Genomic DNA, 23751 nt, shown 5'->3' on the forward strand with positions numbered 1-23751 from the left:
TAGGTATGTCTCAGATAACAAAGGAAATGTGTTCCTGGGCACCACTTTTTTTAAAAGAAAACATGGCACTATAGGCAGAAATAATATAGTAAGAATAATGAGACATTCCTGTGCCAGCAAAAAACAAAAACAGTTCAACGTGTTTTAGCAAACTTTTTATTCAAACCTAACAACAGTCAGATGTGAAAGGAAACAACCAGGTCTTGCATAAGTTAACAAAAACTGATGCACATAAACAAAAACATTTAGAATCTACTTCTAGAGATCATTTGAAAATTTCTTCCAAAATATCTCCAAGGACAATTTTATTCATCAGCCTCCACTTTCCTTGGGACTTCCATTTGGGTTGCCAAACTAACTACTTTTCTTGTGCTTCACTTATCCTCAAGAAGGGAAGCTGGAGGGAACTGCTGTACACCTTGTCTATTGCAGGGAGGCATGCACAACTACAATAGGATTGACTAGAGCAGCCATTCTTTCCCAGCCCAAGCCTTGTTGGATTGTTTACTACAGGCACATATAACAAACTGTCAATATAAGTCTATGTTTCTACCGCTGTCCTTCACCTATCCCTCTATGCTGATGCTGCTAAAAAAACCTTTCAGCTAGGTAAAGGACAAGAGGAGAGCAAGGCAGGCACAAAAAGACTTTGGGGCTACAGTCCACAAATGCTGATTCCAAAGAAAATTCATGCCACAAAATATCTTAGTTGTTTGTGAGTGTATCTTGTGAGTGTATTCTGTTTACTTTGGTTACCATGGATATGCCCTTAAGAGACATCACAATCTTGAGCTAGGGCCAGCTTTTCTTGACTGTGGTTGAGCCAGCACCAGCTTTTTGGACTGTGGTCAAGCCAAGACCAGCTTTTCTGGACTGTGGTCAAGCCAGGACCAGCTTTACTGGACTGTGGTCAAGCCAGGACCAGCTTTATAGGCTTGCCATTTCACGGCTTCAGCCGTGACCTTCCCAGTTTTTTTACCTTGGGGAAGGTCTTTCCCGGCTTCTGCATTCTGTCACTCGTGACAGCTGGATGCCTGATCTATCTTCCCTTCCAAAGCAGCCTCCGTCCATTTGTGCTGCAGCGAGGCTTCCTGCTCTTGCATAATCCCTGTCATGCCTCCAGAGCATCTTTGATGCTCTTGAGACATATATTTAGTTGAGATTATATTAGCTTTTCTATGTATTAGTTTAGAAGGGGAAATAGAAATCTACAGCTTTAAGAAAGGCAGGGATTGTGGGAAATCCCAGGGTCTTATACTGTCTCCCTCTAGCTAGTCTCAGAGTGTAGTAAGATTTCAGCCAAGTCAGACATGGAGAGAGTATTTTCCTTTGACAAAAAGGTAAGTCCACAAAAGAAGAAAGATAGTCCTCAGAAGAAGAAAGATAGAATCCACCAAGAAAAGAGAGCAAGGTATTTAGAAAGGACTATTGTAAAAAAAGGAGATCAGTTTTGGGTTTTTTGTATTTATAACCAGTAAAGCTTTGAAAACTTTAGAAATTTGTGGACAAGTCTTTTGTTCTGGCTGTGTTCCCAAGAGCCAGAGGCCTTACTACACCCAAAGTCCATAGTATTGCTCTTGGGACAAAACAATCCCTATTGGCCAGGCAGGGGGGAGCTTTTCATTCAGCTCGGCAGAGACTCAGAACAGAAGACTTTGCAAGGCCCGGTAGGCTTCTCTCACAGGAGAAGGAAGGGTTTTCCCAGGACTTTGCAAAGATTTCTTCAGAGAGGGGTTGCCATTGTGTTGGAAAATCATTGCATTCTCTCTCCCCTTCCTCAGATAGATAGGATTTTCCTACATGCATCTCTACTGTCTTCTATCTCTATTTGCATGCCATTTGGTCCTGCTAAATTACAGGGGCAATAAATACCTCTGCTGATTTACAAGCTAGACCCTCACAGGCTTGGCTTTGATAGTTTTGATGCAAAGAGGCCACGCAAGAGGCCATGTTCAGTAAAGCCATGTGAACTGCCCCAATGTGGTGTTGTGTGTTTTGGAATGGGGGGGCGGGTTGGGCAGAAAGTGAAGTACATTTCTGCCATCTGTTTAGGAATAATGCCAAAATGTCCTCCATTTTGAGCATGCCTAAGAAACATGCATTTATATTAACATTTTTTTAAAAAGCATCCAATTTTTTCGAGTGTCCTCCAATTTTTTTAAAAAAATGTGTCCTACATTTGAAAATGTTGTCCTACATTTGTCCTGGTTTGGAGGTCCTGACTTATGGCAACCCTAGCTTTACTGGACTGTGGTCAAGCCAGGACCAGACATGGGAGACGGAGATGACAAACCTCCCATCTACATATGGCTGCAGAACCACGCTGGCAACCACGAGGGAAGTGGAAGCAACCCTGATTTTTGGCTTGGCGTGATGACCTGCCTCTTTTTTCTGATCTTGCTGGCTGCCATTCTTATGCGTGTCCAAATTATTAGGATTGTGCTGCCAGTAAGTAATTAATATACAGGGAGGGAGAGGGAGAGGGAGGGAGGCTAGCTCCATCAGGGCTGCCTGGAAGAAGATTAAGAAGCCAAGTCCTCCCTCCAGTCCAGTCCATCTGCCTTGGAAGTTGAGAGTAACTGCTGGACCTCATCCCCTTCCCCACCACCATTCTCTTCTCCTTTTGTGTCGTGTCTTTTTAGATTGTAAGCCTGAGGGCAGGGAACTGTCTAATTAAAAAGATTGTATGTACTGCAATGTGTAAATTTACAGCGCTTTATAAATAAAGGTTAATAATAATAATAATAATTTGTTAGAGCTTCAATGTTTACCTCTCCAACAATCTTGATCAGTCAAGGTCAGAAAGATTTAACCCTGGGCTTTCTAGCCATAAACTGAACAAAGATTACAATCCACCATGTATCTGGAAATTATCAACCAATTTCTCAGTTGTTATTATTTCTGTTGGACAATTTTTTTACATTGCCCATCATTGCTCTATAGATGTCAAAGAGATCGGATCTTTATACTTCTTATTGGCCCATCTGATATGATTGCTAACCAGGGCACTAGGGAAAAGGTAGGAAATTCCAATTAAAACTCCAAGTAGGCATTTTAATCATAGGAACTAGTTTTCCACAGGAAAATATAACTATTTAGCAGATGCAAAAGAGATTCACCTTATCTTTCAAAAGAATCTGTGGCGCTAGGCAAGCTCACCAAAGCTGTAGATGACACCAAACTGGGAGGCATAACTAATACCCCAGAAACAAATATTATGATTCAAGATATCCTTAAAAGATTACTTGGGACACCATTAACAAAGTGAATTTCAATAGGTTTTTTGTGGGTTTTTCGAGCTATGTAGTCATGTTCGAGAAGAGTTTATTCCTGACGTTTCACCAACATCAGGAATAAACTCTTCTAGAACATGGCCACACAGCCTGAAAACCCACAAAAAATGATGGATGCTGGCCGCGAAAGCCTTCGACATCACAATTTCAATAAAATTTGAAAACCATGCACTTTGAGGAGAGACTTCAGGAGTTGGCTCTGTTTAGCATGGAGAAGAGAAGGTTAAGAGGTGATATGATAACCCTGTTTAAATGTTTGAAAGGATGCCATATTGAGGAGGGAACAAGCTTGTTTTCTGCTGCTCCAGAGACCAGGGCACAGAGCAATGGATGCAAACTACAGAAAAAGAGATTCCATTTAAACCTTAGGAAGAATGTCATAAGAGTTGTTCAACAGTGGAAGATGATCCCTCAGAGAGTGGTGGAGTCTCCTTCTTTGGAAGTTTTTAAACAGAGGCTGGATGGCCATCTGTCAGGGCTGCTTTTATTGTGTCTTCTTGCATGACAAAATGGGGTTGGACCAGATGGCACTCAGGGTCTCTTCCAAGTTTATGATTTAAACCAGATTTCAATTGCAGTTTCACTTAATGAATAAAAAAGAACTACCTTCAAAGGTATTGTCGTGAACACTAATTAGAAAATGTCTAATTATGTACTATCAAGATGCTATCCATAGTTTATGGATATGGATGCCACCTGATCTGTCCTAGTTGGCAGGTGGTATCTAGGAAGGACACTCTTTCTGTCACAAAATCCCTCAAGGCCTTGTCTCTGGCTTGAGAACAATTAAGTGTTCTTAACTTCTTAAGGATCTAAGGTCTTAGTGGGCACACATTTAACTGTAATCAGCAGTGTGATACTAGCACCGAAACTACCAATGTGATTCTAGGCAGAGGTAGAATACCTAGATCAGGGGAAAGAAACACCCTCTTCCACTTTGGTGAGGCCTCGACTGGAGCACTGCCTCAAGTTTTGGCCATCACCGTTTAAGAAGGGCAATGACATACTGGAATGTATCCAGAGGAGGGCAGCCATGACAGTAAAAGGTTTGGATACTAAGCCTTATGAGAAACAGTTGAAGGAATTTCATATGTTACCTATGTTTTGTCTGGAGAAGACATGACAATTTTACGAGAACATATGAAGGACTGTGTTATGGAAAATAAAGTGACCTTGACTTCTGCTGCTCCAGAGAACAACCAGAATCAAGAATTCAAATTACAAGAAAGATTCCAGTGAAACATCAGAAAGAACTTGATAGTAAGAGCTATTTAGCAGCAGTTTGTGGAGGCTAGATATAAACCAATAAGTCCTGTTCTGCAGGGGATGTCAACAAAGCTCCAGGTTGACGTGAGTGAACAAAATATAACAGGGGAAAAAGTAAAAGGAAAAAAGAAAAGAAAGAAGCAGGGAGGTGGGTGGGAAGAGAGGCCAGCACCTGTCCTAGATGAAGGGACATAATGGTACCACTCTGTTCTGCTTTGGTCGGGGTTCACCTGGAATACTATGTTCATTTCTGGGTATTGGAATTTAAGAATGGCATTGACAAGCTGGAATGTTTCTAGAAGGTGAAAGGTAAAAGGTCTGGAAAACAAGCCCTATGAGGAACAACGGAAGGAACAGGGTATATGTAAACTTGAGAAGAAAAGACTGATAGGTGATATGATAATCATCTTTGAACATCTGAAGGATGGTCATGTGGAAGACGGAGTGCACTTATTTCTTGATGCTCCAGAGAATAGGACCTGTACCAAAATATTCAAATTAGAAGAAAGGAGAATCCAGGAAAACTTTAGGAAGAATTTGATAGTAAGCGCTATCTGCAAGTGAAACAGCTACCAATAAAATGTCACATTCCTGGCATTTGAATGGTTCCTTTCTTCCATGCATTCTCTCATGTATCACTGGAGTTGCACTCATAGCAAAAGATTTCCCATACTCTGGGCATTTGAATGATTTCTCTCATGTGTCAGTTCTGTGGTGTGTCAAAAGTTCTAACTTAGAAGCAAAACATTTCCCACATTCCTGGCATTCATACAGGGTCTCTCCCATATGAATTCGCTGGTGCCTCACAAGGTATGATTCCTGAGCAAAACATTTTCTGCACTCCTGGCATTGGTAAGGTTTCTCACCTGTGTGGGCTCTTTGATGAATTACAAGGCATGCCTTTCGAGTAAAACATTTTCCACACTCTTGGCATTTGTATGGTTTCTCTCCTGTATGGATTCGTTGGTGCTTCACAAGGTCTGATTTCTGAGCAAAACATTTTTCGCATTCCTGACATTTGTAGGGTTTCTCACCTGTGTGGATTCTGTGGTGACTCACTAGGTGTCCCCTCCGACGAAAACATTTCCCACACTGCTGGCATTTGTATGGGGTATCTCCTGTGTGAATTCTCAGGTGGCTCACTCGATCTCCCTTCCGGGCAAAACATTTCCCACACACCTGGCATTTGTAGGGTTTCTCACCTGAGTGGACTATCTGGTGGCTCACTAAATGTCCCCTCTGAGCAAAACATTTCTCACAATCCGGGCATTTGTAGGGTTTCTCGCCTGTGTGGACTCTCTGGTGGGCCACAAGTATGGAGCTTGTAGAAAAACATTTCCCACATTCCTGGCATTTGTATGGTTTTTCTGCTGCATGGATTGTATGGTGCCTGAAAAGGTGTGAAGTCTGAGCAAAACATTTCCCACATTCTTGACATCTGTAGGGTTTTTCTCCTGTGTGAACACGCTGATGTATCCCAAGATTAAACTTGTAAGCAAAACATTTCCCACATTCCTGGCATTTGTATGGTTTTTCTCGGTTGTGCATTCTCTGGTGCTTTTCAAGGTCTGCCTGTTGAGGAAAACATTGTTCACACATCTCACATTTGTATGGCTTATTTTCTGTGTGGCTGCTCTGATGTACCTCAAATTGTGAACTGTCATAAAAGCACTTCCCACATTCCTGACATCTGTATAGTTTCTGTTCTGTATGGATTTCCTGGTGATTCACCAGGCCTCCCCTTTGAATAAAATATCTTCCATTCTCCTGGTATTGGTACATTTTCTCTACCATATGGATTCTGTGATGACATAGAGTGTGTGAATTCTGAGCAAAACATTTTCCACATTCTTGGTATTTGTATAGTTTTTCTTCTGTGTGGACTTGCTGGTGCTTCACAAGGTCTGCATTTTGAGAAAAAAGTTTTCCACACTCTTCGCATTTGTATGGCTTCTCTTCTCTATGTACCCACTGATGAATCACAAGGCATGCCTTTTGAGCAAAATTTTTACCACACTCCTGGCATTTGTAGAGTTTCTCTCCTGTGTGGCCATTCTCATGATGTACAAGGACCTCCTTTTGAGAATAACATTTTCTAGATCCCAGGCATTTCAATAGCTTCTCTCCTGGGTGGACTTTCCATTGGCTCACAAGGTTTGTGTGTACTTTCAGATGTGTCATAAGTAGTGAATTATAAGCAAAGCATTTTCCACACTCCTGGCATCTGTGTGGTTTCTTTACTGTGTGGACTTCTTGGTGGTTTATATTGTACAATTTATCATCAAAACTGTTCGCAGAAATCTCATATTGATACAGTTTTTCCCCACCATGGAGCATCTTGTGCGACACCTGTATCGTATGTTGAGGAACACATTTCTCAGATACACTGCACTGGAAGGGCTTCTCTCTGATATAACTTTCTTCTTCTGAATATCGGGGTTGTTGGTAGCTGGTAAGTTCCAGGTTTTGCCTGGAACATTTCCTGTACCTAGGACATGCATATGCTTTTCTCCAAATTTCTGCTGTGAAAAGAAAAATAGGGGGGGGGGGGGGGAGGTAATTTTGAATATTGTGTAAAAAAGAATTTAAGTGTATGGAAAAGAGACTATATCTAAACAATCCTAAAGACAAATGAATCTTCAAAAGAAAAGAAAAAAATACTATGCCCCCTCTTAAAGCTGATGTCTAGACTATCTGAAAGCTATCTCCCCTTAAGTGCCTGTCTGAGACTAACAAACTTCAAGGGAAGTTTCATAGTGCCACTAGGGTCTCCCTCCCTGCTTCTGTGTGGGTAGGACTGGTATCCCTTGAGACCTTCTATCTTAGCTGCCAACACCCAATGATTAAAATCTCCGTTGTACAGCAATGCAATACAACATTGATGGGGTTCCACTCGAATTATCCACCTCTGACTCTGTAGAGACTTATTCCCCCCAAACCACTGTATGGAAACTGTGACCAAGCAAAAGGCAAGCGAAAGGACTATAGAAAAGAATAGGTACTTTTGAAGGAAGGCTTCATGAAAGGGCACCTTCCCCTTCAGGCACACTTAGAAAGTATCTGAGGAAATAGACTGAAATCTACAAAAGCTCATGCTGTCAATTTCTTTCTTTCATTTAGTCTCAAAGGTGCTACAAGATCTCTGTATGTACTGATTCTACAGACTAACACGGCTGTATTTTGAATTCTACCACTTAGAAGGTGGCTCAGTCTAGCAAGATGCTCTCCATACTACCAGCCTCCCAGGCTCAGCTGGTGAGGACAGGAGAGAGAGCCTTCAGGGTGGCTGCTATTAGGCTTTGGTGCTCCATTCCAAGGGAGGTTCAATCTGTTTCCTTTCTACTTTCTTTTTTCCAGCAGGCAAAGACCTTCCTGTTTAAACATGTCTTCAGCCTTATCTGACCACGTTAGAGAGAAATTATTAGGGATATTAGAATCATAGAACCATAGAGTTGGAAGAGGCCACCAAGGCCATCCAGTCCAACCCCTTGCCAAGCAGGAACAGCAATCAAAGCACCCCTGATAGATGGCCATCCAGCCTCTGCTTAGAGGCGTCCAAAGGAGGAGACTCCACCACTCTCCAAGGGAGTGTCTTCCACTATCGAACAGCTCTTACTGTGAGGAAGTTCTTCCTAATATTGAGGAGCAATCTTTTTTCCTATAGTTTGAATCCATTGCTCCCAGTCCTATTCTATGGAGCAGCAGAAGACAAGCTTGTTCCATCCCCAATATGACATCCCTTCAAATATTTAAACAGGGCTATCATATCACCTCTTAACTATCTCTTCTCCAGGCTAAACATCCCCAGCTCCCTAACTCTCCTCATAAGGCATGGTTTCCAGAACCTTCACCATTTTTGTCATCCTCCCCTGCACACGCTCCAGCTTGTCAACATCCTTCTTGAATTGAGGTGCCCAGAACTGGATGCAGTATTCCAGGTGAGGTCTGACCAAAGCAGAATACAGTGGTACTATCACTTCACTTGATTAGACACTATACTCCTGTTGATACAACCAAGAATCATGTTGGCTTTCTTGGCTGCTGCATCCCACTGCTGACTCGTGTTCAGCTTGTGGTCTAATAAGACTCCTAGATCCCTTTCACATGTGGTTTACGGAAGCCAGGTCTCCCCTATCCTATATCTGTGCATTTCATTTAGCCTAGCCCTCTAATATGTCAAGGTCATTTTGAATTTTAATCCTGTCCTCTGGGAGAAATTAGCAACCCCTCCCAGTTTAGTATCATTTACAAATTTAATCAGCATTCTCTCTGTCCATTTAGGTAGAAAAAATGAAATGCATAGATATAGGATGGGGGATACCTGCTTAACGAGACCACATGTGAAAGGGTATATGAAAGAACTGTTGTGGGACCGAGAGGAAGCCGAGCTAGGGATGGACAGTCAGCCCAGTTGCTGCTCCAACAGGGACAAAAAGTTACAGCCCCAGAACCACAGGTGGTCACTGCCAGACACTCGGCATTTCTCATGCAACCAGCTCTGCCATAGATGGTAGCTGTGGCCCCTCAAGCATGAGTAAATCCCTGGCTGCAAGGCTTTGGAACCCTTGGTGCAAAGTTTATGTCACCTGGGGGTCAAATTTGAAACTTGATTGACTGAGCACTGTAAATCAGAATTGCTGATTCTGACACAGGTATTGATTCCAGGCTGACTGGGCAATAATTATTTGCATTCTCTTTTTTCCCTTTTTGAAGATAGGGACAACATTTGCCCTCCTCTAACCTGTGGGGATTTCTTCTCCAAGAATTCTAAAAATTATCATCAGTGGTTCTGAAATTACTTCTGCTAGTTCTTTTAAAATCCTTGGATGTAGTTCATCTGGCAAGGTATTCCTGTACTACATCTCTACCTATTCTTTGCTGCATTTTTCCCACTACACCACTTGATACTCGCTCCTCAGGTTGTGCACTGTTTTCCTTTTTAGAAGTAGCATGTTTCTTGGATAGAGTGGAGCACACTGCCCTAAGTAAGGAACACATAGGAACAAATCTCTGAGAAAGAGGCCAGGTTCCAAACACAGGAGGTAGACACCTGAAGGAATGTGACACAAAGAAGTAGAACAACCAGGGATCATTCTGTGAGTTTGGCATTACAGAACTGATTCAAAGCTCTCTCCCTTATGAGTAATGACAAGAAACAACAAGAAGAATAAGTGTCAATCTAAAGAGAACTTGCAGAGGATCTTGGATGTTTCAGCACATGGAAAGACTTCTACCAATCCTCAGAGGAGATGTGTGGTGCTGGTAGGGGACTCCCTTCTGAGGTGAACAGAAGCAGTGGTTTGCGAGCCAGGCAGGATATCTAAAGAGGTGTGCTATCTCCCTATGGCAAAAATCCATGATGGAGAGCTAATAAAACTCATCAAGCCCACTGACTATTACCTTTTCCTTTTGGCCCACATGGGAACAAATGCCACTGCAAAGCATAGCCTTCAGAATATCATAAAGGATTATGAGTCTCTGGGTAGGAAGCTGAACAGCCTGATGCACAGATTGCCATTTCATCTCTCCTCCCACTTGAAGAACAGGAAAGGGAAGAAGGACATTGGAGGTGACCAACTGGATATGCAGCTCTTATAGAGACAACTAGGTGAATAATACAAGAACCCATCAGCGGGCGTGTCTACTACTTGTCTCGCCATCTTTTCTATTCCCCTTGGTTAGTCTTGCAAATGTGATTCCCTTTTTATTTCTTCCTATATCTGTGTTAGTGCTCTAATCCTGCCTGTGTTTTCACTTGTGATGTCTTATCATAGGTGAGCAGGTTATACAAGGAGGTCCACCTCCCTGCATGCAGAGATACTCTTCTACTGTCACACTTACTACAGCTGCTGCTGTCCACTATGTATTGGCACAATGAATCGGCTTCCTCAGCGAAAGAGCTGCCTGCCTTGGGAGACCCTACTAGCAGCACTGCTACCATCAGCATAACCTCTTGCCTCACAGAAGAATGTAACCCCCCCCCCCCACACACACACACACATTTTAGAACAGAAATGATCATCAACAAGGGAATGAGGAAGCCTTACCAAAACAGCCTGTAATCCCATAAATCTCCTCTATCCTTTTTCCATTTAGACTGAATCATGACCCCCCCCCTTCAAGTACTGTACCTTTTAATGCTGTTATTATAAATGAATTTTAAAACAGAAGACACAATCCTCCAGGGAAAGAGAGAGCCTTACCAAGAGAGGCCACAATCCCTCGGATCTCCCCTGTGATCTCCCTGTGCAGGGCTCTCTGGTCAGGATCCAGCAGGGCCCACTCCTCCGGGGAGAAAGACACAGCCACCTCCTCAAATGTCACCAGGCCCTGGAGACAGAAGAAAAGGTTCTTGTTATTATTAACCTTTATTTATAAAGCGCTGTAAATTTACACAAGATAAATGTCGGCTGTGGCAATTAGGATAAAGTGGACTCACAAGCTGATAAGGCTCCAAGGCAGCCAGGGGAAATTGATGCTCCCACAAACACCAGTATGATGACATAGGGGCATCAGCCCATGACATATTCTACAGCAGCAATAGAAGGAGACTGGCTTTTAAAAACATCACATCACAACAGATTAAGAAATTGCCAAAGGTTTTCCACTGCAATATTTGAACCAGGGGTAGGGAGTGGGCAGGCAAAACTGTTGCACTTCAGCAAGCTAGAAGGCATATTAGGTCACTTCCAACTGACATGTTGGCCAAATTACAGCTGACATTTTTGTTTGTTTCTTTGTTTCTTCTATCAGTTTGTGGGGAAGATTGTGGAGTTTTATGGCATACCCTTCAACTGTCCCGGTGTGGCAGGGACAATGTCAATTAATCTTCTTTTGTTGCACTTTTTCACTGACTTTAAAATGACACAGTTTCTTTCTCCTCCTCTGACTTCCTCCCTTTGTTCTCAGCCTACATCAGTTGCTGCAAATTGAGCTCAAAGTGCAAACAGAGTCTGCACTCCATTAACTCAGGGGTGAGGTGTTAGTGGTTTAAGTGTTGACTTTCCACCCAGCCACAGAAATCCACTGGGTGACCTTTGGATAAGTCACACTCATCTATGAAATGTGAAACTTCAAGGCCAGTATGGATAAAACCTGTCATTCTGGGTTTCTCTCACATTCGTGTTTTTCAAATCTCAGCTTCTTTCCAATGGGAAGATGAAGAAATTGGCAAATTTTTAAAAACCCAAAAGAAAAGGAAGCAAAATTCTCTCCCAGTACGGGGAGTGGTGTGAACTGATGAAAGAGGAACCGAGACTGTTCAAGTCTTCTTGTTCCAGGAATATTTCTCTTTACCTGATCTGGTTCTGGTCCATCGCAAAAAGGAGAAAGGGACAACTGAGTCCTTGTTGGTGGCATCATTCCAGCCTCTGTGGGAGAGAACAAAGTCAGGACAAGCCAGTGTCAAAGATTACAGCTACAGCCTTGAACAAATACTCACTAGGAAGTACAGGCATAGCTCAGTCAACAAAGCCTCAGACAAAGAAGCTCCTTTTTAACAAAGTCATTTTATGCTTGCCCTTCCCCTGTTTCCTCTTCATCTTCTGTACAGCTTAAAATATTTTAGCAGCATATTCATTGGAATGAAGGTGAAAGAGGCCTGGGAAACAATTTCTGGTGTTTGGTTGCAGCAATTTGTCTGAAGTAATGGAATAAAACGCAATACAACTTGCGAGAAGAACCCCACGAATATATTCACCCTTACAATCTCATTTACTTCTTTGGAAGAATTGATTAATATAAAATGTATTATCTCTCTATTTTGTATGAATTATTTCTGGGCTTATTCTTCAGAGGTTCATATAACTCTAAATCTCTGTATGTGTATACTGTGCCAATTATTCCTTTTCCTTTCTTTAAGTTTAATTTTCTAACATTATTAAAAATGAATAACATATGGTGATCCTAGGGAAACCTATGTCGTTTTCTTGGTGAGATTTGTTCAGGGGAGGTTTGCCTTTGCTTTCTTTTGAGACTGAAAAAGAGTGGGATGTGCCTAAGGTCAGTGGGCATCCATGGCTAATCAGGGATTCAGATCTTGGTCTCCCAGAATCTTCAGTCCAACACTTAAAACCACTATCCTAGGCTGCCTATACATGTTCAGTACCCATGTTCAAACTATGACACATAAAATAAAGAAAAAGGATAGGATATCATCCAGGTTCAGACTATGACACAGACAGGGAAACAGAATGGCAGGGGGACGTGCCAGTGCTCGAAACAGACAGTGACACCCCCCCAGCATCCTCAGCACAAAGACAAGGACTCAACAGTAACTACTGCAACTGAGAAAGAGATGGGCTGTAACACTTCGAGCATTTAAATAGGAAATGCTCATTAATCGGGCAATAGCAGCAAGAGGCTGCCAGTCCACAAATATTCCAGCAACCACCTCAAGAGGCTGCTCACAACCAACCACTCTAGAGACAACAACACTTTCATCTCTAAATTCCTGTTTCAACTTTCTGAAGAACCTTTTCTGATGGCCCTGCATCATACACTGAGCATGCTACTCAACACATCTTTGGATTTACGCCTTGGATTTACTGCCATATCCTATTGACCTGGACTTCTTGGACCCTGGGAACTATATAATAATAATAGTAGTATTTATTTATATTCCGCTTTTCCGCAACGGAATCAAAGCAGAATACAGTAATATAAAATTGAAACATCATACAATTAAAAATTACAATTTAAAAAAACCCAAAAACCCAACCCTCCCCCCAGCTTAGCCTGGCTGCTAAGCCCCTGTGCTGCTACTGTCTTGTCTGCTTGACAAGCTTTGCACTTGACCAGCCTACAAGAAAGGACAGAGAAAGTGTGTTTCCCCAAGTTCACTCCATGGTTTTCACAGCTGAGTGGGGATTCAAACCCTGGTCTCCAGAGTTGTATAGAATCATAGAATCACAGAGTTGGAAATAATCACAAGTGTCATCCCGTACTACCCCTTGCAATGTAGGAATACACTATCAACGCATTTTTCAAAAATGGCCATCCAGACCTTGTTTAAAAACCTTCAAAGAAGGAGACTCCACCACATTTTGAGACCTTGTGTTCCACTGTTAAATAGCTCTTACCGTCAAGATATTCTTACGAAGGTTTAGATGGAATCTCTTTTCCAATAGCTTGATCCCATTATTCCATGTCCTAGTTTCCAGAGCAGCAGAAAACAAGCTTGCTCCATTCTCAATATGACATCCTTTCAAATATTTAAATATAGCTATCATGCCACTTCTTAACCCTTTCTTCTCCAAGCTAAACACATCCAGGCTCTAAGCCACTTCTCATAGGGCATGGTTTCCAGACCTCTCATCATTTTGGTTGCCCTCTTCTGAACATGTTCCATTTTGTCAATATCCTTCTTGAATTGTGGTGCCAAGAACTAAATATGGTATTCCAGATAAGGTCTGACCACAGTAGAATTGAGTGGTACTATTACTCCCGTTGATCTAGACACTACTACTGATGCAGCCTACAATCACATTGGCTTTTTCACCCTGCTAGTTACGTCTCTCCAAGATGAAGAGGAGCCATTGGTGAATACCTGTGAAGTTATAACAGAAGAAGCAAGGAGGAAACAACCTGTAAATATGTTATTGTTGGAAGATTTTTGCATTCTCTCTCCCTCTCCTTAGATAGAGAGGAAATCCCTGCATGCAAATACTTCTCTCTCTCTCTCTCTCTCTCTCTCTCTCTCATTCAAATTAACCATAAGATTTAGGTCACTCCCCCTTTGAGAATGACATTCTCTCAATGAATTTCTCCTGAGCTGTTTGGTTTTCCATCTTTCTCCTCACTCAATTTTCTTTTGAAAAATGGTGAGATAAATACAGTCATCCCTCCATATGTGCACACTTGGAGTCCGTGGTCTCGCTGTTTGCAGGAGGGACGAGCTGCTATCTTTAAAATGGGAGCATGCACCTGTGCGCAACCCAATGTATGTATCACAGGAGCATGCCCCATTATTCTCTAGTTAGTTAGGAGGGACGACTGTATTTCTTTTTACCTGAACTATTCCCTGGCTAGAATAGGATATAGCTTCTATGTATATATAGATTAAAGCTGTTAATAAACTTTTGTTTGAACTTCAAGCTACTTGTGTCTCAGTTCTTAGGGAAGCATAGGCCCGAAACAGACGGGCCAAAAGGGGCGTGGTGGTGATGGCAATACTAGGATTCTGGACCACACAGCAACTGCACAGTCCAAAACCCTAGTATGTAATGGCGCCGTCATTTTGACGTAAGCATTCACACATCGCTGTGCGTCCATTACATCACGTGTGTGGCACTGGCGCACTCACAACATAACCCGGGCACCGCTAAAAGAACCCGGAGGAACTGGGTTCTTTTTATTTCGGAGGGACATCATGCAGTCTGGCAGCTACGGCGTCACTCCAGAGTTAAAACAGGTGCCTGCAGCACTTTTCTGCTCCTCTGCTAATTTAAAGCCAGACTGTAACAGGCTTGGCTTTCACATTTTTTGATATTTCAATATTTTTGTTTCCTTACCAAAGGCTGAAGCCTTAGGAAACTTAAATTACCTCACAGTTACTGACTGGCTCTTAGATGAATGGGTGTGAAGCAAGGCTTGGAATTGCAGAAGGCTGCCACTCCCAGCACAGAGAATTCTGTGATGGGGAAGGAGTCTCTGCGAGTGAGAGGGGGATTTAAAAAAAACAACAGTTGACAGTTGGAGGAGTCAGTGGGGGAGTGAATGCATACTTGTTGCCTGAATTGACTGAAGGCAAGGTCTGACCTAAGTCAGGTTGACTATCATTATATGGCTGGAGCTAAGTACTGGAAATTGTGAAAGTATTTACTATTTAATGGGATATAATAAACCACATTCAATCTCTTGTTATACATTAAACTCTTACTCATGCTATCTTCTTTTACCCTGAACCAAGGGGTGATCATGTTTACCATAAAGAACACAAAACTAACACACATATTAGTCCACAGCGAGGTAACTTGGTGGCCCAGTCACCCCAAATCCAAGGAGAGATTTTAAAGGGGGGGTATCATAGGATAAGCTGAGCATGGAAGGCATCCAAGGTTAGAAACTGCAACCTTTGAAAGGTGTACACCACAAATATTTGGGTGCCAAGCAATGAGCTTGAATGAGTGAGAAGATCAGTGAAGGGATCAAGTGATCCAGTGAGGAGACCTATTTGGTTTAGGGAAATACAAAAAGATATCTTGTGTGTGGACAGTTGGCAGACGCATAACAACAAAAAAAGCAACAGCAACAACAAGATCCACAGGATTCTAGACAGAGAGTGTTCATATTTACCTTGCAAGGGGGCCTCTTCATCGCACTCCTGTTTGATCTCCCTCCACTGGAGACTCTGCCTTGTGTCCAATGGAGCCTTCTCTGCCACAAGAAAGTCAGAGTGTATTTCTTCTAAGAGACAGTTGATCTGAAATAGCAATGAGGAAAGAAGACATGGAATTTGGAGTAACAGTACATGCTGAAACATAAACAATTCCATGGAATGCATAACAAGAACATCTGAAATTGTGGAAAAGATTGCTTTGACTTATAATGGAAGTCTTCTCATGGATACATGGGCATGTGTATGTGTGGGACACACACTTAATAAAAATAAAATGAAAAGAAAAGAGTCAGCAATGGTAAAACATGCCACACAGGGAACACACAATTTGTTTTAAAGCAGAGTCATGCTTCTAAGAGGCTTTGGGGCCTGTGATTCTACTTTACAAAAAGGTGAATCTTCCCCACATTCCTCCTTATCAAAGCCAAATCTGGGGGAACCGTATTTCAGCAGAATCTCTTTTATTTATTTTTTATTTTTTTTAATTTTATTTATTACAAATAAAGTACACATACATAACATGTAACATATAACATATAACATAAACCAATAACATTCATCTCTATCGTCCCGTTCCCTTCCCCCTCCCCCTCCCCTAGACTTAAGATTCCTTCCATACTCCTCTTCATACATTCCCTAGACTAGACAACACAAAACTGACTTCCTTAGTCTGAACCCTTACCGTTTATTTTATTGACTCTAATTGTCTATCTTTTTGTTAGTAGTAACTGATTTTGTTTTGACTTCATCGATAACACTTTTGACTTTCCTGATCTTAATTCATTCTCCTTGTTTATATTACTTTCTTAAACGTTTCATTTTCTTTTAAACTGACTTACCTACGTAAGTCCCTTGTTAGATTTTGTCTTGTATGTTAGGCCATTTTCCCCTTATGTAACTATACAGTTTTTCCCAGACCTTTCTATCCTGCTTCCTTTTTTCTTTAGCTTCTGCATTTATGGCTAAATTATCTCTTAATCCTTCCGAGATTATATCTATTTCCATCATTTCTAACAATTTGAGAATCCATTCTTCCAACATAATGTCTTCCTTTTTTCCCCAGTATTTTGCATACGTTAATCTGGCAGCTGTTAACATGTAGAAAATTATTTTGCCGAATCTTCTTTCTATCTCATCCTCCAACATATTTAATAACAAAATTTCAGGTTTGTGCTTTAACTCTATATCCAATATTTCTTTAATTCCTTTAACTATCATTTTCCAAAATTTTTCTGCATATACACAATTCCACCATAAATGATAAAACGTACCTTTCTCCCTTTGACATTTCCAACAATAGATTTGACCATTACCATAGATTCTACACAGTTTTTCCGGAGATAAATGCCATCTATACATAATTTTAACAAAGTTTTCCTTTATATCCTGACTTACAGTATATTTCATTCTTTGTCCCCACGATATTTCCCATTGTCTTAATTCCAATGATTTTTTACAGTCTTTCGCCCATTTGATCATGTTTTCTTTAACTAGATCTCCTTCCATCTGGTAATCCAATAATATCTTATAGAATCTTGATAGAGCAACTGGTTTCTCTTTCAACATTATTTCTTCTAGTTTCGAGAGACTTTCTGTAATTTTCATTGTACTTTTATCCACTCTAAATCTAGCTTCCATTTGATAATATAGAAACCAATTACACTTAAAGCCTTCATCTTTAATCTGTTCTAAAGGTTTCATTGCAAATCCATTACCTGTTTTTGTTAATACATCTTTATACCTCAACCAATTTTCTTTTTTTTGTACATCAGTATTAAACAATGCTTCATGGGGGGATAACCAGAGGGGGATATCTGAACTGATCCATCTTTTATATTTCTCCCATATTTTGTATAGGGATGCTCTTATAAAATTATTTTTGAAGGCAGCGTGTACTTTGGCTTTACCATAAAACATATAGGCGTGGTATCCAAATCTAAGATCATGACCCTCTAGTTTTAGTAATTTCTTATCTTCTAATCTAGCCCAAGCACTTAACCATTCTAGAGTGCATGCTTCATAGTAAATTTTCACATTAGGAACTGCTAGCCCACCTCTATTTGTTGAATCTTGCATATAATTTTGTTTTATTCTTGGTTTCTTGCCATCCCAAATGTATTCTGAAATCTGTTTTTGCCACTCTACAAAAAGTTTGTCATTTTTTATCACAGGTATGGTACGAAATAGAAATAATATCTTGGGAATTAAATTCATTTTAACAGCTGCGATCCTTCCCAAGAGAGACAACTTCAGGTTTTTCCACTCTTTCATCTCCCTCTTCACTTCCTCCCATTTTTTTACGTAATTATTCCAAATTAAGTCTGCATTTTTATTTGTTATTATAATGCCTAGATATCTTGCTTTTTTAGTAATGTTAAATCCTGTTATATCCTTTAATTGTATCTCTTCTTCTCTCCTCATATTCTTGGTGATAACATTTGTTTTATCTAAATTTATCTTTAACCCTGAGATTTTTTCAAAGTCCTTAATATGATCTAACAAAACTTTGGGGCCTGTGATTCTACTTTACAAAAAGGTGAATCTTCCCCACATTCCTCCTTATCAAAGCAAAATCTGGGGGAACCATATTTCAGCAGAATCTCTTTTAGAAGGCTTTGCCCCTTTCACTCAGAGGGCTCAAAACAGACAGCCCTCAAGCCATCTCACCTTTGGACAAGAAGGAAATGCTCTCACCAGTTGCTCTTTCTGCTCCTTCTCTGCCTCTGCTTGACTCAGGAGGAAACCTTCTGCCAGGGCCACTGCCTGAGAACAGGTCTCTGCCCCACAATCCCTGACCCACTTCTCCATCTCCAGGGGCAGGATAGCCAGAAACTGCTCCAGGATCACCAGGTCCAGGATCTCAGTTTTTGAGTGGTGCTCTGGCTTAAGCCACTGACAGCAGAGATGGTGGAGTTGGCTGCAAACCTCTCTTGGCCCCTTGCTTTCCTTGTAGGAAAACTGCCTGAAGCACTGCCGTCGTATGTCTGAGCTGGCAGGGTCCTCACCCAGGAACCTCTTCTGGACTGTCCTCTCCCAGAATTCCCGGCTGCCCCCTGCACTGAGGGCATCAGAACCGTCTGGCTTATCCATCGTTGCTTTCATTTGTTTGTTTGTTTTTTCACTTAATGAAGCCACAGAGGATCAAAGTTTTTCCCTCTTCCTTCCATCTGAGAGCAAAGATGTCCCTAAGCTGCTCTGCTGCAACACCCTGTAAAACCAAGACATTGTTGAATTATTACTGAAATTATCAGGTATTTATAGATTAGTGTATATTGCTGTGTTAAGAAAACTGTATGAAATTCATGGGGCTTCCATAACTTGGCAGGCTGCTTGAAGGCACAAACACACACAGGCCTCCAATAGCAACCAAGTCCCTTCCCTGAAGTAAAGTCAGTTCACAAAGTTCTTTCACCTGGTAGCCAATATCAATAGAAGAAAAGCAAGTTAAAATCATATCCATTCCAAATGAGAACAGTGCGATATGCTATTTCACCTTTTACATGCAATATTATGTTTTCTGCTGTGTATCGTATATAAATATGTCATACCACATTTCTGCCCTGCACTCTTATAGTGCCGCTATTCCACTTTGACTGCTCTGGCTGCCTCCTGTTGCATTCTGGGGTTTGTAGTTCAGGGAAGCCTAAGAGCCCTCTTGCTGAGAATTCTAAATGCCCCTCCTTAAACTGCAAATCCCAGAATGCAACGTGAGGGAGCCTGAGCAGTCAAAGTGGAATAGCAGCATTTACTGCTCTTGGGGATACACCTATATTATTACATTATACATTGCATTGTTATTATACTTATTTCTTACTTGAATCTCCCAATGGATCGAGGCAAGGAACAACAATTAACAGAACAGCACATCAGCTAAAACACATTGAGTAAAATACACACCAATTTAAAAAGACATATATTCAAATCCAAAAGGACAAGGTATAGACATATTAAAGCAACCTACATTTAAATTTCATCAGTTAAAACTCACAGTTTAAAAAGCACCTAGCTAAGCCTGCCAGAAAAGAATGGTCTTCAATGCTTTTTTAAATTCAGCGTATTCAGATCCTGGGCACAAAAATGCTGTTTGAAAACACTGAAATCCTGGGCCATGCCAACAACTGTCAGGTAAGAATGCACAATGACGCCATTGAAATCCACAAACACCTCGACAACTTCAACAAGAAAGAAGTAAACAAGGCTTGGGTACCAGTCCTCAAAAACAACAAAATCAAGACCCAGCAAATGCAAATGAAAACACCCAGAGTGAGGGGGATTCCCAGCAGACAAAGGTCATGAAATAAATAGACCCCCTGAGGCCTTGCCATTCAACAAGAGAACAATACACAGACTAGTAACGCACAAATCACCTCCTCTCAACCCACAGTATTTATGCCCCACGCTCTTCCTTGACAGCATTCTCTGAAGATGTCAGCCACGGCCTCTTAGCCCAAAAACCCCACTGAAACCTATATTGCCATTATTATTATTATTATTATTATTCCCTCTCTCTGTCCTTATGGTGCAGCATAAGTCCCAGGTAACCCACTTTTTCAGCAATGCCCCACCTTTGCCCTCAGGCCTCAGCTCACTTGTTCCAATGCTGCAAACTCCAGGTCTGAAACCTCTTAACTGCCCTGTTCTGGAGCACTGGAGGCCCTTCTTCTGGCCTGTCTAGGAACCTGCCTCTACTGCTCTGGAGGACTAAGTGCCCTCTACCAGCCTCTCTAGGAACCCACCTCTCTCTCTCCCTTTAACCCTGCAACCACTCAGCCTCAGCCTCCTTTCTGGACCTTCCTTGGTTGGGGAAGCTGGAGGGCAGCCAGTTGCCATAACTGCCCACTAAAAGCCTCCTATTTGTTTATTTATTATTTTATTTATCTATTATTGTATTTATTTATACCGAGCTCTTCAGCCACAAAGGCACCCAGAACAGCTTACAAATGGTTAATTAAATGGTTCCCTGCTCTTAGGCTTACAGTCTAAAATGACATGACTCAAAAGGAGAAGGGAATAGCAGTAGGGAAGGGGATCAGGTCCAGCAGTTCTTCTCTCCCTCTGAGGCCTGGACCGAGGCAGACAGACTGCAGGCAGGCCTCTGCTTCTTCCTTTAGGCTGGGCCTGATGGAGCTGGCTGTCCTTCCTCTCCCTCTCCGCTGGAGGATGGCAGGAGGGTTGGACAACTTTTCGGTTTTTTAAGGCTTGATCCCCCTCCTGAAATATTTTTTAAATCCCTATTTTGGGGGCTGATCTGGCCCTAAAGACAGAAATGTGTGTACATCCTTCTGATTTCTGGATGTGGATCATGCATTAATTTTTAGAGAAATGCATGGCTTGTTGTTAGCTGCCTTGGAGTCACAGAATCATAGATTCATAGAGTTGGAAGAGACCCCAAGGGCCATCCAGTCCAACCCCATTCTGCCATGCAGGAACTCACAATCAAAGCCACCCCTTTGACAGATGGCCATCCATCCTCTGTTTAAAGACCTCTAAGGAAGGAGACTCCATTACACTTTGAGGGAGATTGTTCCACTGTCGAAGAGCCCTTACTGTCAGGAAATTCCTCCTAATGTTGAGCTGGAATCTCTTTTCCTGTAGCTTGCATCCATTGCTCTGGGTCCTAGTCTCTGGAGCACAGAAAACAAGCTTTCTCCCTCCTCAATAAATAAATAAATAAATAAATAAAACTTTAATTTATATCCCGCTTTTTGTTTCCACAATCAAAGTGGCATACAACAGTTAAAAAATACAATGTATATAATTCCCCCCCCCCCTTAAAAAGGATTAAACAATTCCATCCATTAAAATTACAGATAAAAATCTAAAAACACTACTACAATAATAAAATAATGGTGGGCAGAGTCTTTGCTTATATATGTCTGTAGGAAGAGCGTTACATGGCCAGGATCTATTCCGGGAAGGCCTGCCGGAAGAGATCCGTCTTGATAGCTTTCTTGAAGCTCTCAAGGTTGGCAATTTGACGGATCTCGTCCAGCAGGCCATTCCATAAAGTGGGAGCGATTGTGGAAAAAGTCCTCTGGGAAGTCGCAGTCAATCTGGTCTTTGTGGACTGCAACAAATTCCTCCCAGAGGATCTGAGGGTACGGGGCGGATTGTACGGAAGGAGGTGATCCCTTAAGTAGGTTGGGCCCAAACCATGGAGGGCTTTAAAGGTAATGACCAACACTTTGTACTGTGCCCAGAAACGAATAGTCAGCCAGTGCAGTGATTTCAATATAGGTGTAATATGGTCACTCCTAGTTGTTCCTGTAATCAATCTGGCTGCCATATTCTGTACGAGTTGAAGTTTCCGGACTAGGCACAAAGGGAGCCCCATGTAGAGTGTATTGCAAAAATCGAGTCTTGAGGTTACCAGTGCATGTACTACCGTTCAAGGTCGCCCTGTTCCAGGAAAGGGCGCAGCTGACGTATCAGCCGGAGCTGATAACAGGCACTCTTGACCGTTGCATTCACCTGATTTCTCATCTGAAACGACGAGTCAAGAAGCACCCCTAAGCTGTGAACACAGTCCTTTGAGGGGAGCACGAACCCCTCTAGGACTGGAGGTTGTGGCCCAAAACCTGGTTTGGGGCCCCTACCGTAAGTACTTCCGTTTTGTCTGGATTCAGCTTGAGCTTGTTTTCCCTCATCCAGTCCATTACTGCTGCAAGACATTGATTGAGGGAAGAAATGCCATCTGTCATCATTGCTGATGACTGAGACATGGAGAAGTATATTTGGGTGTCATCAGCATACTGATAACACCCTGCTCCATGTCTACGGATTTCTCCCAGCGGCTTCATATAGATGTTGAATAACATCAGGGAGAGGATGGCACCCTGAAGGACGCCACTATTAAGCTCTGTTTTTGAAGAGCAACTGTCCCCGAGCATCACCCTCTGGAATCAACCTGAGAGGAAGGAACAGAACCACTGCAAAGCAGTGCCTCCAGTTCCTAACTCTCTCAGGCGTTCCAAGAGGATGTTGTGGTCTATTGTGTCAAATGTGACATTCCTTCAAATACTTACATAGGCCTATCATATCACCTCTTAATCGTCTCTTCTCCAGGTTAAACATACCAAATGTACTCCATACTAAAAATACTCCGACTCATGGCAACCCTGTGGATGAGACATCTCCAAGGCTGCATCTGCACTGCAGAAATAATGATACCAGTTTAACAGCCATGGCTCCATTCTTGTATAGAATCCTGGGATTTGTAGTTTGGCACCAGTGCTCTCTGACTGTTGTTTTGTTGTTAACTGCCCTCGAGCCGATCTCGACTCATGGTGACTGTATGGATGAGGCATCTCCAAGACCCTCTGTCCTCCACTGCTCTGCTTAATCCCTGCAACCTCATAAAACCTGTGTCCTTAATAGAGTCCATCCATCTGGCGTGTGGCCTTCTTCTCTTCCTACTTTCTTTTACCTTTCTCAGCATTATTATCTTTTCCAATGAATTCTCCCTTCTCATAATGTGCCTGAAGTTTTGTTATCTTGGCTTCCTTCCAGGGAGGTTTCCAGCTTGATCTGCTCTAGTACCCATTTGTTTGTCCTTTTCCCTGTCCATAGGATCCTCAGCACTCTTCTCCAGCACCGCAACAGGGAAGGCTAAATATCTCACAAAATTACAACTCCCAGGATTCCATAGCACTGTGCCACAGGAGTTGATGTAACGTCAAACTATATAATAATAATAATTTTTATTTATATACCGCTTTTCCAAATTAGATCAAAGTGGTGTACAACAGGAAGTACAATACAAAGTCAAAACAAAACATAACAGGCCTCTCTCCCCCTCAAGATGGTGGTCGGACTATGGCAACACCTCCCCCCCACCCACCCACATGCCCTGGT

General features: G+C 42.0%; 1 protein-coding gene across 2 annotated transcripts; it reads right to left on the bottom strand.

Annotated features, from left to right (window-relative positions):
* Positions 1-142: 142 nt before the first annotated feature.
* Positions 143-23349, bottom strand: LOC149320602 (uncharacterized). 2 transcript variants are annotated; one of them, XM_089503231.1, is made up of 7 exons: positions 22923-23349; positions 18565-19105; positions 15855-15981; positions 11856-11929; positions 10999-11088; positions 10763-10889; positions 143-7081 (listed from the first exon to the last, which is right to left on the bottom strand). In XM_089503231.1, exons 2-7 carry the CDS (start codon positions 18997-18999, stop codon positions 5256-5258), a joined length of 2679 nt encoding a protein of 892 aa, XP_089359357.1. In that variant the 5' UTR covers positions 19000-19105; positions 22923-23349; the 3' UTR covers positions 143-5255. The 2 variants fall into 2 exon arrangements, with proteins under 2 accessions (XP_089359357.1, XP_089359364.1); XM_089503238.1 differs by lacking the exons at positions 10999-11088; positions 22923-23349 and adding an exon at positions 20463-20558.
* Positions 23350-23751: the final 402 nt, after the last annotated feature.

The sequence above is a fragment of the Sceloporus occidentalis genome, unplaced genomic scaffold (assembly GCF_023333645.1).
Source record: "Sceloporus occidentalis isolate IW3139 unplaced genomic scaffold, rSceOcc1.0.p SCAF_1, whole genome shotgun sequence".
NCBI lineage: Eukaryota > Metazoa > Chordata > Lepidosauria > Squamata > Phrynosomatidae > Sceloporus > Sceloporus occidentalis.